Consider the following 17,042-nt stretch of genomic DNA (forward strand, 5'->3'; position numbering starts at 1 on the left):
TGCTAGATTGGAATGTAGATAAATGTAATTTACTTGACAGCATATGTATGACTAAATGTATTTTGGAAATTGAGAAGTATTTCTGACACATTTCCATTATTAAATATGTAATCTTCCTCAGTTAAGCACACCCTTTGACACCAAGTCAATACCCAAATACACAAGGCAAATATCCAAACTCCATACTGACTCTGACCAAGCTACCAGTCAAACTAGAGCTTGTGGAAATGTGAGCCAGGAATGCTAGCTGTGCACAACATTAAAACATCTGTACTATACCTACTAAAGTACTAAACTAAATTTATATGTATAATTCTTGTTCAGTTTCCTATTACCTGATCACATGCCATATACATTTGCTGAATCTCTGTCACTAGATCACCACAGCATGATCCTGCCTGCAATTAGGCAATATCTTTGCAAAGTAATGCAATGAAAGAAATGTTATGTTGAGAATAATCTTCTACAGAATTCAGATCCAAAGAAGGAAGAAAAATAATTCAAGTTAGTCTACAGTTGTCCACAAAAGCATTACCAAAACTAAGTCTGTCATGATGTCAGCAAGCTAGACATGAGAAAGAGAGACTGTGTGCAGACTGCTCAAGTATGGCGTTAGAGGAGTGAGAAAGAGAGCACTTGACCTGTTAACAGTCTCTCTTTAAAAAGAATCCATCAGCTTTGGCAAGAGGTTTCCAAAAACTATCGATTCTGGCATTGATTGACTCAAGGAGGTGAGGAGTAAGAAGAAACTGTTATCCTGGACCCCATGTAAGCAGTAGAAGACTTAGAATTGAGGTAGTCGGTAGACACAGAAGATTAAATGACACCAGATGGGAGAGACAGGACTAAAACTTCTTAGCATGACCGCAGTGAGACAGACCGATGGAACTGAAGAGCATCTGGAGTTGTAACCAGATGTGTAACCAACAGTCCTTTAAAGACCCACTTTTTCCCTCCAGTTTATTTCTTTATTTATTTTGTGTTCTTTCACCTACCAAATGCAGCTGCTTATGCATAACAGTATTGAGAACTGCTCATTGGACCTTAAAATATATTTAAAGTTAACCTTTAAAAATAGCTACAATTCCATGTCTTTGTTCCAGGTTTCTGGAAGATAAACTCATTAGCTACCAGCCTCATCTAAGAGAGAGATATCTGTATCTTTAAGCTAAGCCTCAGTAAGAAAACAAAAAAGTGGGCTGAACATACAGTAGCTAACACGTGGCACATTGCAAAATGTGACCATAACATTTATTTTTAATTGGGATTCCATGCCCAGTTCAGAACCTGTAGTGACAGTGAAGCAAGTGTATAGTCATTTGCTACTGTCTACCATTTTAAGGCTCTTCATTGAGATCTAGAGATGTACGTGGTTGCTTCCAAAACTTGAAAACAGTGTAAACAATGTATAGCTGAACATGTTTGACTTTGAGAATATTGTTCTGTTGATGCTGAATCAGATTTTCGAGATGCTACATTAATCCATTCACTTTTTTTCAGGATCTTAAAATTAAAGCTTGATACATTGCAGTTAAAGCTGTGAGTTTATATATCGTATATATCTATACTTACTCAGTGACCACTTTATCAGGTACACTTGTATGTTGACACAACTTTATGCTTCTACGAACAATTAATCCCGTGGCTGCAACTCATTATACTGTATATAATATGCAGACATAGTCAAGATATTTATTGTTAGTTAAACCAAACATTAAAATAGACAGGGTGCATGATATTGTTGACTTTGATTTTGGAATGATTCTTGGTGACAGACATTGAGGTTCTGGTATTTCAAAAACTTCGACCCTTCAAGGATTTTCATACACAGTAGTCTCTATAGAGTTTACAGAAAATGGTGTGATAATCAACAAATATCCATTGAGTAACAGTGCAGTGAGTGAAAATACTGCGGCATTTTCAAAAATTGTTAAAGTTATGGTACAATTCCAATAAATCTTTCATTTATTTGGCATGCAGTTGTTACAAAGAAAAACATTAACAGGTTTTTGAATACTTAAATGAATGCACAATATTCCGTTGCTCTTTTTGTGCTTATAAAGCTTCTTTTAAACTTTAAGCTCTTGCATATCAGTGAAAGTAATTTTTGCCCTTTGAGTTGACAGAAATCATTTAATGGATGAGTAGTTATTGTCTTTTATTAATCAAGCATAGTCTCATCAATGGAAATTGTTTATCATGTACTCTATATAAATTAAATCACATTGTTATGGACTTGTTTCTTTTTTACTTTTATTTTCTTGTCCAGAATTAATTTTGCATAATAAAATAAATGTATTATACTTTTTGTGTTTGCAGTATTCAACTTTAACGTTAATGTTTTGTTTTTAAGTAAGTTTCTAGTGCCCTTAAATTATTTGCATCTTCGTTTCAACATCATCATGGTTTTTTGCAGGTGCCGCCACCTTGTGGTACAGTTGCTAAATGTTGCTATGCAGTAACATGCAAATGCAGAAAAGGTCACCCCAGATGTTCAGGGTTATCAGAGATTTGGAAGACAGCCTTGATATTTGCACATGCTTTTCTTTTCTTGTGCTTTCTGGCCTTAGACATTTAGGTGTAAATTTCGACTACAATTTAGGGTTGTGATTTGAAGACAAACTTGGTTTGTCATTTGACATGCATTTATTCTTCTGGGGCCTCATGTATAAACGGTGCGCATGCACAGAAATGTTGCGTAAGAACTTTTCCATGTTCAAATCGCGATGTATAAAACCTACACTTGGCGTAAAGCCATGCACTTTTCCACGGTACCTCATGCCTTTTCGTACGCAAGTTCTCCGCTCGGTTTTGCAGACTGGCGGCACCCAGCGTCAAAGCAATGGTACTGTTCCTGTGTGGTTACACCTTATTTTCCTGACGCAGCTTTATAAATACACTGAAACTAACCGCATATTGTTTATTAGTGTAACACATCTGATTGTAATTAACTTGTAACAATATAATGGTTCAGGGAACAGCCATAGTATTCCAAATACCATAACTGCTTTAGTGTTGTTACTCTTCTTCTTCTTCTTGTTCTTGTTCTTCTTCTTTCAGCTCCTCCCGTTATGAGTTGCCACAGCGGATCATCTTTTTCCATATTACTCTCACTGCACCACTCGGAGTATTTATATCACTGTTTCTGAGTGTGAATCACAGCAGCAGCTGATCGGAAAGAGAATTATCGGTATACAGTTTCATGGACACGCTGTCTCAGCCACTGCAAAACGTTTTAAAGCCTTTCCTGTACAGACCTCGTAGTTCAGAAACAGTTTCATCCCAAGAACTTTAAATGCACTCAATCAAATGCACCTTGTAGAACTGTTTGTACTTATAAGTACAATCACCACACTGTAAACTTGCACTATAGTTATAATATCGCACAACCTGAGCCACTTTATAAAGCTTGTATTTACATATGATGACGATATCATTTTAAGGTGAAATGCAGCAAAATATGTTTATTAAATTATACAGATAAAACTTTAACTTCATTTAAATAATCTATATTCTTCACTGGGAGTGTCGTTAAGGATAGAATAATTAAACATGTACTACGAAGATATTTCAATGTTCTTTAAACGTTTTGAAGAATCGGTGCTAAGCTTACAGATGGCTTAACTTCTATTACAGAGCTGATTGTGTGGCGATCGGTTACTTGGGGAAAGAAAAGCACTGACTGCAGTGACAGCTATGCCAATATATATTGAATATAACACAGAAAGAGAAAATAACAACACAGCTGAAAATGCAGCGACAAATTTCGGCAAAAGTTAAATGCTTGTGTCATATGAGCACGAGGCGGCTATGCAGTGTCTGCAACGAACGTGGCCATCCACCGTGCATAAGCTACCTTACTGACATTGGCTGGGTGAAGGAGCCACCAATTCTTCCTCTGCCCAGTGCCACCACAAGCCTAGAGCCACCCCTGAGTACTGCTGCAATAAATTATTTCGAAGTGAAACACATGTTTAATACGTGCTTTAACTCTTATCATCATGAAAATGATATCACGTATACATCTCAGTATTTTAGTTATTCAGAGAGCTGTAATATCACGAATGTAATGGATTCTGTGTCCAGTTGGAGGAAGAGAGCCGGTTTAAGAAGCAAGTAGTGATTCACACATATAGAGCACATAGAAGATCAGATACAAAACAAAGCATTTAACGTGCTACTTTAATTACAATGTGATTTGAGAAAAGGGTTAATTAAACGATTTTAAGATGAAGTTTATGATGTTCTACTTTAATGACAAAATAAACTACGTGATTAAAGTGGAAATGTCGAGAATGAAGTTGACATTTCGTGCTTTTTCCCTACTGTGTGCCTTTTTTTCTATGTACCCAAATAAGCTTTCATATGACACTCAGACAGTGGGCTACATCTTGGCTTTTCACAGCGACTTGATATGTGACTTCTTTTTTATTTCTGGCACTGTGCGACAATGTGAACGTGAGCTTTCAAGTTTCTCCAACACGCTATGTCACTCGATCAACTTCCTTTTGTTGATTATACCACGGTTTATTTGAACAAATAGTATGTTTTTCCTTTGCCTCCACTTGGTATTCGCTGAAATTCTTACATTTTCCCTCATGCTTTTCCCATTGTCTTTTCACAGAAGGCTGAGTTTAAGGGCGATTAATATTCATTTGCATATTCAAAGAGGCGTAATTCTGGGAGGAGTTGGGGCGTTACGTAAAGCGCGTGCACAAGCGTTAGTTTTCACGCTGATCGGGATTTATGTAGCGGAAGAACGTGGAAGTTGGAGTACGCACAGATTCCTGTGCTTACGCCATGTTATAGTGCGAGTTCTACGCACGGCGTTATACATGAGGCCCCTGGTCACTGTCTGTTTTCTTTTCGCGCTATATTTTTCCCTCTGATCATGAGGAGTTTCTCACCAGGTACTCTGGTTTTCACTCAAATATCCCAAGAACATTCCGATTAGGTTAATCGACAACTCTAAATTAACTCATATGAGTGCCTGTGTATTTCTGGTGCTATGAATAAGAGTCCAGTACTATGATCTGTTGCCCTATCAAAAGCTGATTCTTGTCTTGAACCCAGTGTTGCTGGCATATGCTTTCTGATTCTTACACCCTTGATTTGAACGTTTTTGTAAATGGATGGATGGGCATTCACCTACATTTTTTAAACATTTCATGCTTTGAAGAATACATTCTTTTGAAATCTCTAATGTAACAACATGTTTCATATGCTAAAATACTGCCTTACTCATGATTCTTTTGAGAAATACAGTATATAAATGCAGAGTGCTATGCTTAGACCCCGACTATTAACCACAGACACATGGGATCTGAGCAAGACCTACAGTTAGAACATTTTCTTCTAGATTAAAATCTTGTATCCTATCTTGTTTATTTGAGTTATAATATGTATTAGAAATTAGGGGTGTATGGAAATTTGTGTAGATTTAATTTACTGACAAGACTGTGTGGCCTAGATACAGATAAATAGAACAGGAAATGTGTGTTGTGTTTACATTTAGTGTACTGTATGTTTTTTCTTTCCTTTGTAGATTTTGTTTCTAAATAAAATCGATCTATTCCAAGAGAAGATTTTGCACTCTGGGAGACATTTGAGGCTGTACTTACCACAATTTAGAGGTAAGTACCTCATACAGTTTGCTTCTGTGTTTTTCTCTTTAACACAGTTGGACGTTACAATAGCAAGTTAGCTTCTTGTAATTTATAGATTATTAGAGTGAGTGGGAAAAGACAGCAGAACAAATTGCACAAATATACTGGCATGACATTATAATTTTTTTATTTTTTTTTTACATCAAGAATAATCTAAATGGAAATCATACCTTAAACACTGTTTTAGCCAAGGCTTTGATTGTGAAGCAGAAACAAAATTAATTCAGTCAGTGTTATGAGGAGCCAGAATAAAAGCAACATTTTCAACACAAATAATGAAGAGTAAGTTAATAAACAAGAATTGTTTTATGTCAGTGAAGTGTGTAACTTATACCATTTAATCTTCCATTAATACCAGTTAAAAGAAGAATAATTGATGTGCACTACATGTTTTTTTGAAAGATAGCATAATAATACTGCCATCTACAAACAGAAAACATATTTCTATTGTCATTTTTACTGAAGGATATTTGAAAACAATGTTGTTTGTTATATCAAAGTGTAATTTTTCAATATATGAATGTATCTACTAAGGTAAATTTATATGAATTACTAAAATACCTCACACAGTATTAATGTTTAGAATATATCATATAAATGTTCTCTTAACTATAAAGTTAACAGTCAGCTGTCAGTTAAATGAAACAAGTTAAAAGTATATCTTCTGAAAAAAATAAATAAGCAAAATTTACATTTGGCATTATATCAGTTATTACAACTAGGCATTTGCTTTTCTATTTTTTTTATTTTTGTAAGTTTAGTTGTGCACCTTTGGGTGTTTTTTTCACTTCAAACAACAGTTTTGTTTTAAATATTTGAATCATTTAGAATCACTGCTTCTAAACACCAGGCAAACACATTTTTTCATAGTTATTCTCTAAGAATTTAATCATCTGCCCATGTGTGAGTAACTCAGCTGAAATTGTCTAATTTGTGGTAATTATTAAATGAGATATTAAAAAAGTTTCTACTTTTTCTTGAAACAGTCAAGTGTTATGCTTTAGTCAACACATACTTTTTAATTTTAAGATTCTAATTTGTATATAGGATAAAATGTGTGAAGTTGGAAGGTTAAAGTTCAGAGATGAAGATGCAAATACATCATCAATATACAGATATCTCTCATAATGCCAAGCATCTTCCTTAGAATAATTGCTGCATGTGTTAGGTGATTATCACATATAGGAACAACAAAAAATAGCTAAATAGGCCATATGCCCACTCTGTTCAGGATTCTGCGTCAACCAGCAGCTGCACTTCCAGCACTGATATCAAAACTGATAAGCTATGGTGTTTTTTTTTTTACCTGATCACTTCAAGACGTGACCAAACTTATGGTAAATGATGTAAGTCGCATTATTCAAACGTTATGCCAGACATTGGGAGCTAAAAAGCAGAAGATCTTCAAACTATATGTTTAAAGCTGTAGCAGTGCCCCATAGGGGGTTTCATTTGTTTATAGGTATGTCCTGTTTGGTGATTGCTACATATTAATAACAACACTAGTCTCGCAGATTCTTTTTGTAAATATGGAATCTGCGTCTTTAAACTGGTTTGTTCGAATGCGGATGGGTTTGTGGGATTTGTAGTTTGGGGTTTTTAGGCACTGTGCACATAAAACCAGAAGAGAAGGATGTGGCAGGACTTTTTGATTTGTTCGTTTTTCGATCAGCTTCATCTTCAGCAGAACTTAAGCTCCTTTATCACCTGGATGTTTGCAGCAAAAAGGATTGTACACGACCACCAGATTTAGGAATGTAGTGGGTTCTTTTTTTCCCAATTCAGTCCATCAATGACCTTTGTGAAGAGGTGCACCTCAGAAACTATTTACTTTCTGGACTCTGGTGACAGGACAGTGTTCCCGATCCATGTTCCAGGAAACAGTTTACTAAGAAGTATTCCGCCACATCTTTCTGTCTGTTAACAGGTGATTGCACTTCAAGATCCACTTTAATCACCTACTGTAAAGACTTTTTCAGGACTATAAATATCATTGGAGGGGGGGGGTTGTTGTTCGTGGTATTTGTTTTGGTTTTTTTTGTCATTATCTTTCTTTTCTAAATATAGTGAATAATGAATATGAATATATTTGTTTGCTGAATATATTTAATCTGTTTGGTAATTTTTTTTTTTGATGTGTTCTTAATATTCAGGTGTCGTTGGAACATTGTAGGTCTTAGTTGTAGCCTGATTCAATCATCCCCTATTTTAAAAAAACAGTGGTTTCTCTGCTCCTTAAATCTGGTGGCAACCTCAGTACTCTTCTGGAGGTCTTAATTTGCTACAAAGCTACATCCATAATTACAATGGCAAGATCCAGTCATATTAAACATTTGTGTCTATTATGAACTTACATGGGACAAATATGTGATTACATTAGGCTTCTTTAAAAAAAATAAACAGAATTCCAATAATTAGTTATTAAACTTTACTCAGGGACAGGTTAATATGTATGTAAATGTAATACTGCAACGGTGCTGGAAATGTTATATCGGCCAAGGAAGAGTCTGGCATTACATTATCAATAGCAGGTGTGCCTATAAAAACTGCAACTCTGCACAGTTGAATGCTCTTTTTCCAAATAGTGAAGGAAAAGGCAAGCAGTTCTTTTAAGAATAGTGAGCCACTTCAAAGAGTCATGTAAAGAGCAGAGAATCCATCCATTGTTGCTCTCGGTGCAGATGCTACAATACATAACAACATGAGTCTGCTGGGCATCTTGCCTTGTAAAAAGTGAATGTCTCTGTCTGAGCCTGTAAAATGGTGAATGCCAACATGTTGCTTAATTGTAAGGGTCTAATTTTTTTTCCCCAGCTGGAGGATTTCCTCTCTCAGAGACAGGTTTTCATCAATTGCTAGATTCACAGCTTCTGGATCTAGAGCTGAAACATAATCATGGTCCTTGAAAATTTTATCATCCTCCTCCTCACTCTGTGTGTCATCCTCCATTGGTCGTTTTCTCCTCTCCCAAATCCCCAGTCTTGAAAGTGGAATAGACAAATTGTTCCACTCCTTTTTCAACATAATTGCTGTCCTGTCTCAGACCCCAGCTTGCGAAAATACTCTTTTGTGAAATTACAGTTACTAATTTGGGTATGGGGACTAGCTGTAAAGCTCTCTCTCTGGACTGCGACGATCCATTTAGATCGGATTTCCACAGAAGAGACAAATCTATGAAAATTAAATACCTTCTTGTACTTACTGGAAGCTCGATATAAAGGTACATGACAATGTTCAGCTGCAGAGCTATATGTACGCTGAAACTTAAACTACTTTTTCTCTGACATTGTTGCCACTAAGCAAAAGACGCAACTGTAGTGACTGAGCTGGCTGAAATTTCACAGGAGGTACGGCAGCAATATTGTGCGCATATAACCTATTGGTTACATACTGTATCTTTAGTACATGGTGGACCACTAAATTACGAATATTTGACAAAGTTAGTGTTGAATCGAGTGCAGACCAGAGCATACAAAGAAGATTTAGAACATGATTTCTTTTTCATTGCAAGCAAAACCAGTGTAGATTTGTGAACTTCTGCTAGCTTCCATTATGTTGTTGCATGAATATTTACAGCCTAGTAATAATGTTGAAAGTTAGGTAGTGCCATGCTGCCTTCTACTTTAGATCTCTGTTGAATTGCTTTTTTGATGTTTGACCACTTTGAGTTTCAGAGAAATAATGTTAAAATTGTATCCAAGTTCTTGGAGAATAAATTGTTGATATACTGTATATGTATAGGAGTTCTCTTAAAAACATATAGGACGTTTGAAAGGATATTCATTTTGACAATATTGATTCTCTTAGTTAAAATAAGATGAAGGGAGGACTCTATTAACATCGTTTTTATGTTTTTCATTATACCACCACAATTATGTTCAAAGAGGTCTTAGTTTCCTGGTAATAATTACTCCCAGATATTTAATCTGTTCTGATTCCATCAGCGAAAACGTATCCAGCCTGATCTGACATGCCAGATAATTCACTAGAGAAAGAATGCTTTTATTCAAATTAATTTTTAATCTAGGAATCTTATGAGGTTTTGTTAGATGTCATTAATTAACTGAAGGAGAAGATAATGTGGTAGTCTTCTAGGACTTACGTTGGGCTGCTCATGTAAGTATTAGTTCTTTTTTAGCATATGGCAATAAATATCAATACATATCTAAAGATTAGAAATAAAATTAGATAACAGGATTTAAAATTATCTAAGAGTGGTTGCAAATATATAAATAAAATTTGCAACACCTGAGAATGATTGTTTTCTAGGTAGTTTAAAACTTTTGGAATTTTAACTTCTGAAATGACATTTTCAATTTCAGTAACCATATTATATGTGATTTTTCACCCCAAGCTAGTACATTTGGGACCCTGAAGTAAGTAAAGTCAGTAAAGCAGTATGGCTGAGAAAATCAGTGCTGGAATGCAAGTTAAATGCTAAATTCAAAACATAGCTTTATGAAGTATCCAACATATTTCTTATTTTCCTGGCAGCAACTTTCCGCTTATTAAATCCTTTTAGCATCATTAATGGAGCAATCAGATCATATAATCATGTCCCATGGCTACATGCTGCACAGTTCTTGCCCTGGGGTTTTTATAATTCAGCCTTAGTGCTTTCAGTGCATCATCGAAATACCTTTTTAATGTTAATTATGATTTATTGACTGTAAAGGAAAATTGGATTTTATACTAAAGGGTCAACTAAATTGACCTCATCTTTGTGAGCTGCATTTGATTTGTTTCATTCCTAACAACATCCCTCAGTAACTCACTCTATTGCTCTTTATAAATATTGCATGAAGTATTTTTAAATAAGGTATTGTACCTTCTAGTATTTGTTTTTGCCACATCCTTTTGCCCGTTTGTTTTTATTCAGAGATTAAATTTGTATGTTTAGCGGTACAATTGTTGCATATTTTTTTATTAGTTTGCCTTACTTAAGACTGACAATAAGTGATCAATATCCCAATGTGAAGTGGTGTTTTTTATTTTACAAAGATATCTAGCTAAAGGAATAAGTATTCAGAAAAATTATGCTTTAATGTATCAAATATTCACAGGAAAAAAATTATAGGGAAAACAAAGTGTCTAAGAATAAGTCCATGCAAAATAATAAACCCTCCTTTATACCTGACATTCTTGGAAAATCTTTGTCTTTAAATGACACTTGATGTACTTGGCTTTTGTCCTTATGTTACCTAGTCTTTTCCACTCTCCCTTTATTACCCTGGGGGTTATTTTTCCCTCATAGTCCTGCCAGTTCACCAGCATCTGTAAATCCTATGAATCCTCAAATGTGGTAGGCTGCTTTGAGGTTGTGTGTTGTGTGAATTGCCCAATAGGGTTCCACTTGCCCCTCCTGGGATGAGATCGATTTCCCTTTTTTACCAGGAGGTAATGCATCGGCCTGCTATCATTTCACGATGGTCATGCTCGCTTTCTCTCTTTCTGTTAGTTTTGTTGTATTCTGTTGGTTTGCCTGTTCTCTTGTACCCAAAATGATGTTGCCAGTTTTCTCACAGGTTATCACCTTTTTTCTTTGCCTCTCAGCTGTCTCCAACAGATTCCATTTCACATTTCTCCTAAAAGTTCATTTTTATTCACAATGGAATACCAAGGAACTCATCATTTTGATTTTTGCACTTTTGGTTCTTTCTGTGCTCTTCCCTTTTCTTTTTTCCATTTGGTGGCCATCTTTGCTAGTAGTTACTCTTGTCAGCCAGATCCTTTGCTGTATTCGAAGATGTGTTAAAGAATATTTTTACAAAAAAATTCCAATGGCAAAACATCATAGTAAACAAGAATATTAATTATTTCAAAATGTTTTAGCAATAAAGTTAAAGGAACAAGTCTACTGAGTTGCATTTAAAATGTTTTCAAAATAATGGACCTTCAGCCTTAACTTAGTGTAAGTGTCATAATAATGAACAATTGACAAACATGACTTAATTGCTAATTTCTGGCTTTCCACATATGTGTATGCTATATTTTTTACCATGTTAATTTATAAATTGTTAATAAATACCTTGTGGCTATATTTGTTTTTCTTTTTAGACACTTGAATGAACAAGTATTCCAGTTTGACCTGGGGTCTGACCATTAAAGCTGAAAACAGACCTTCTTGTTGTCAGTGTAGTGATTTAAAAGCTGAGATTACACACTATTCGTTCCTAATTTCTGCTATGACCTTTGCTGTATAGCTCTATGCTGTCTTGCTGTTGTAATATTTCTAAACTCTAGAAAGCAGGGTTTTGAGTACAGAAAATATGCCCATTTAAAATTGTAACATAATCAAAGGTAACTTCTCCTTTTTTATTTTGTATTAAAGTAAGACTGAGTCCCTGATATTTAAAAATAGTTTGGTCATGCGGCAAGTCAATGATCCAAAATGCAAAGCCAAGTCTTAATCAGAATTGATAAAAAGAATTAATAAAGTCCATACCCAAACCGAAAGAATGTTTCAGCAGGACCTCAAATGTGCTATGCGTGTGCAATTGGAGGTTAGTACGTTTGAGAGAGGCAGCATTGCTGCAGTAAATTATTTCATTGAGGGTCGCACAGGGTGCAGCAAGAATCTTGCAGGAGGCAGGAACAATGTGTGGACAGGGTGCAAGCTCATCGCTAATACTGCGCCACCGTGTCCCCATGTTTAATACCTATCATTATGAAAATTATATCAAGTATACATCTTAATATTTAAATTGTTCAGAGAGCTGTAATATCATGAATGTAATGTATTCTTTGTCCTGCTGGCGGAAGAGAAAGCCTGTTTAAGAAGCACACAGTGATTCATACACATAGAGCACATAAACGAACACACAGAAAGAAGCATTTAACGTGCTGCTTTAGTTACAATGGGATCTGAAAAACTAGTAAATTAAAGGATTTTAAGATGAAGTTTATGAAGTTCTACTTTAATGACAAAATAAACTACATGATTAAAGTGGAAGTTTCGAGATTAAATTTGACATTTGGACATTTTTTTCAACTGTGTCCCTATTTTGTTTTTCTTTTCTCTGTACCCTAATACACTTCCATATGACACTCACATGGTGGCCTACGACTCGCCTTTTTACAGCAACTTTGATATCTGACCACTTCTTATTTATTTCGGGCACTTGGCGACTTTCTGAACTTGAACTTTCAAGTTTCTCCGCCACTCTGTTACTCGATCAACTTCCTTTTCTTGTTTATATCACTGCTCAAACCAACAAATAGTAAGTTTTTTCTTGCCTCCACTTGGTATTCGCTGAAATTCTTCTTTTTCCCCTGTGCTTTTGCCATTGTCTTTTCACAGAATGCAAAACATAAGGTGCTATTTATATTGATTTGTATATTCAAAGAGGCGTAATTCTGGGAGGAGTCTGGGAGGGACGACAGGCGCGTGCATGAGTGTTACATTTCACGCAGACCAGAATTTATGTAACGGAAGAACATGGAAGTTGACGTATGCACAGATTTATGCATTTGGATTTTTTTGTGCGTACGCACATTTCCATTTTTGTCCGTACACCATGTTTTAGTGTGAACTCTACACATGCCGTTATGAATGAGGCTACTGGTGTGCAGTATTCTACATTGCTCACTCAAAGATTACTTTTCAAGCAAAGGTTATCATTTCATAGATAAAATACGTTTAGTCATGAACTTGTATAGAGAAGTCAAACACTTTCTGAAATGGTACATCCTTACAGTGCATGACTGCATGTCACTTACCAAACAATTAAGAAATCATTGAACTGATTAATATTTATTTATCTTTCTTTTTATTTGAATGTTGTCAATCATAATTCTGCATTATTATTATATGAACACTGTGTACTGCACATCACATCCGTTTGTACAGTAGCACTGACTATGGAATGAAATATAAACGTGAAAATAGTTGCTTTGCCAGTGCCTACCTGTACTGTACAATTAAATTTTGCAGTTGAAGTTTTTCTTTCAAATATTGGTAATAGCACAGGTACTTGCTTATTAATTTTCTCTATTAGTTTATTTTTCATGTTTAATGTTTTGTCTCGGTTTTGTCCTTTTAAACCTATACATCATTAATCAGAAGAAAGTGGACACCTGAAATAATTCATTAAAAACATTATTCTATTTTTAGATTACTATCTTAGAGAGACAATTAATGTCATCGGGTTTGAAATGTACCTTAATTTGTAAATTCGGCTGTGTGTCTTTATCTGTTAAGCCATCATGGTAACTCAATCTGCAGGAGAAGGAAAAGATAAAAAAGTAAGCATGACAGTGATTATCAACAGGGTGGTTTAGTTTGTAGACAGCTGTGTTATCTTAAGGTTTAGGAAGTTCCTTTTTATTTATTTTACTCGTTAGGCAGTAAATCAGCAGCATTTGTAAGGACATCACCCATATATGGTTTTGTCTTTGTGGCAGAGTAAGTGTGCAGAGTGAGGTTTGGGAATTTACGATAACTTATTTCTAAATCTATCTAATCTTGTTCTTTTTTTCTTTGCCAACTACATAATTTCTGTTGACACATTTCTCTTAAGCAAAATATGATCATCCATTCCATCATCCACTTCAAAACCTGGATAGCAATAATGTTGTGACATGGGACATAACAGTACATACGTTTAATATAATTTAGGGTCCTGGAGGTCCAAGGAATATCCCAGCAGCTTTCAGCACAAGGCAGGGAGTGGTTTTTGGAAAGGGCAGCAAGTGTAGAGCACACATCCACACTTACACTGGGATGCTTTGGAATTGCCAGTTCATCTACCACACGCTTTTGAAATTTAATTACTCCGTGGAAATTCCATTGGACTAGCAAGTTCTTTACCACTGAAAGATGACCATTACTGGTCTAAAAGTAAGCTCTGCAAAGTCCAGTTATCTACTCTTCAAAAAACAGCCTAGTCCCCAGAACAAAGGCTTCTTTGAAGCTGAAGCCAAAACAAGCCTCCAATGCTCAAAGAAAAGGATGAAATAGTAAAAATATAACATTTACAGAGAAATGGTTAAGAACCATTGGGAGCAGCTACTCACAGAGAGGCAATAGCAGTTTAATTCTTAGCAACCTAAAGTCCAAAGTCTTCTTCATGTGGTACTTGCTTTATTGTATCTTCACTTCCTGTAATACTGTAGATCTCTTGAAATCCTACAAAAGCAAACCAGAGACCATACACTTGTCATGACAAATGTATGCAAAAACATCATGGTTTGTGACATTGTTTTAAGAATTTTGTTGGTTTGGACTTTTGTATAATGTACCTTATGTGCATTTTTTGTTGTTTAAGTATTTATTATATTTTGATGTTAAAAACTGGAATCGTGTGGAAAAGCTGCAAATAAAACACAAACAGTTAATTGGGATATGAGGTAGTGCTAACTAGTATACCACCACATTACTTTTAGTTTCCTCCTTAAAAGATTATCACAGATTTCTTCTTCATTGAAACTGCCACCACCTACTGGCACAAACATGGTAGTTAGACCTTTAGTAACTCAAATACAAAAGAATACAGTACATTCACACTTGAAAATATCAAGTAGCTTTTTCAGTATCTTGTCACAGTGCATTAGAGAGAAATATATCTTTAATCTTCAAGTTTAAGGGCTCTTTGTATTTTATTTTTTGAGAACACCATGTGTGTACAATAACTTTCTGCAAAAAAAAAAACTTGTTTAAGAAGTCTTGTTTAATGTAATATGAACCATGTTTCAAAATCTTTATGTACTATAGACCCACCAGTATTAACCAACTGTACAGGTACCACTGCAACTTCAGAGTAACTTAAAAATTGTCTCACCTTTCGAATCTTTAAAAATGTGTAAGGTGAAAGGTTGTATATTCAGAATCACAAACCATAAGTGGAACAAAAGTTAATTATGTTCGTCCACAATTTGTGCTGGATGTGGATTAATATAGTGTAAAGTGTTATGCACTTTATATGCAGTACCTCTAAACTACTCATTCTAAAATATACTAAGGGACCTACAAGGGACATTGCTGCATGCCATCTTCCACTTTATTTTTCTGTTCATTCAAACTCTATGTCAGCCATTATTTTTACGTTTCCATCCATAGTTTTATTAGTCTGTCATCCTCTTTCTGCCCTTTCAGTCATCCCAGCTGTGTTGGTCTGATATAAAAACCTTGTATGCACCTCTACTTTGTGGTGGCTTATGGACATACACTAATAGCTTTGTTTCCTGATTTATCATTTAGTGGGGAAACGGGGAGGTGAATGATTAAGAATGAAAAGGGTAATATTGCATAATGCACAAGTGATAAAATTACAATGCATTGTTGGATTGTATTACTTTGCAAGAAAACTTAATTTGAGAGTTTAAAAAAATTCCATAATGTTAAACATTTCAGTTGTATCAGCACTATTTCTCGAGTCTAGTAGCTTCTTTTCGATAGATAGATAGATAGATAGATACTTTATTAATCCCAAAGGGAAATTCACATAATCCAGCAGCAATATACTGTTACAAAGAAACAATATTAAATTAAATAGTAATAAAAATGAAAAAATGAAAAAAAAAATAAATAAATAAATAAATTTTAAAAAGCAGACAATAACTTTGAGTAATGTTAGCATTTACTCCCCCGGGTGGAATTGAAGAGTCGCATAGTGTTGGGGAGGAACGATCTCTCAGTCTGTCAGTGGAGCAGGACAGTGATAAAAGTCTGTCACTGAAGCTGCTCCTCTGCCTGGAGATGACACTGTTCAGTGGATGCAGTGGATTATTCATGATTGACAGGAGTTTGCTTAATGCCCGTCGCTCTGCCACAGATGTTAAACTGTCCAACTTTAATCCTACAATAGAGCCTGCCTTCTTAACAAGTTTGTCCAGGCGTGAGGCGTCTTTCATCTTTATGCTGTCACCCCAGCACACCATTAGCGTAGAAGAGGGCACTCACCACAACCGTCTGGTAGAACATCTGCAGCATCTTACTGCAGATGTTGAAGGATGCCAACCTTCTCAGAAAGTATAGTCTGCTCTGACCTTTCTTACATAGAGCATCAGTATTGGCAGTCCAGTCCAATTTGTCATCCAGCTGCACTTCCAGATATTTAAAGGTCTGCACCCTCTGCACACAGTCACCTCTGATGATCACAGGGTCCATGAGGGGCCTGGGCCTCCTAAAATCCACCACCAGCTCCTTGGTCTTGCTGGTGTTAAGGTGTAAGTGGTTTGAGTCGCACCATTTAACAAAGTCTTTGATTAACTTTCTGTACTCCTCCTCCTGCCCACTCCTGATGCAGCCCACAATAGCAGTGTCATCAGCGAACTTTTGCACGTGGCAGGACTCGAGTCATATTGGAAGTCTGATGTATATAGATTGAACAGGACCGGAGAAAGTACAGTCCCTCGGCGCCCTGTATTGCTGAACAC

The 17,042-nt window shown here is 35.7% G+C and overlaps 1 protein-coding gene across 1 annotated transcript in view; it reads left to right on the top strand.

Annotated features, from left to right (window-relative positions):
* Nucleotides 1–17,042, top strand: part of gnav1 (guanine nucleotide binding protein (G protein) alpha v1) — a 345,398-nt gene that overhangs the window by 321,558 nt on the left and 6,798 nt on the right. The window contains exon 8 of the mRNA XM_039739505.1: nucleotides 5,546–5,633. Coding sequence (XP_039595439.1) covers nucleotides 5,546–5,633 — 88 coding nt within the window. The remainder of the gene's footprint in view (nucleotides 1–5,545; nucleotides 5,634–17,042) is intronic.

The sequence above is a fragment of the Polypterus senegalus genome, chromosome 17 (genome assembly GCF_016835505.1).
Source record: "Polypterus senegalus isolate Bchr_013 chromosome 17, ASM1683550v1, whole genome shotgun sequence".
NCBI lineage: Eukaryota > Metazoa > Chordata > Cladistia > Polypteriformes > Polypteridae > Polypterus > Polypterus senegalus.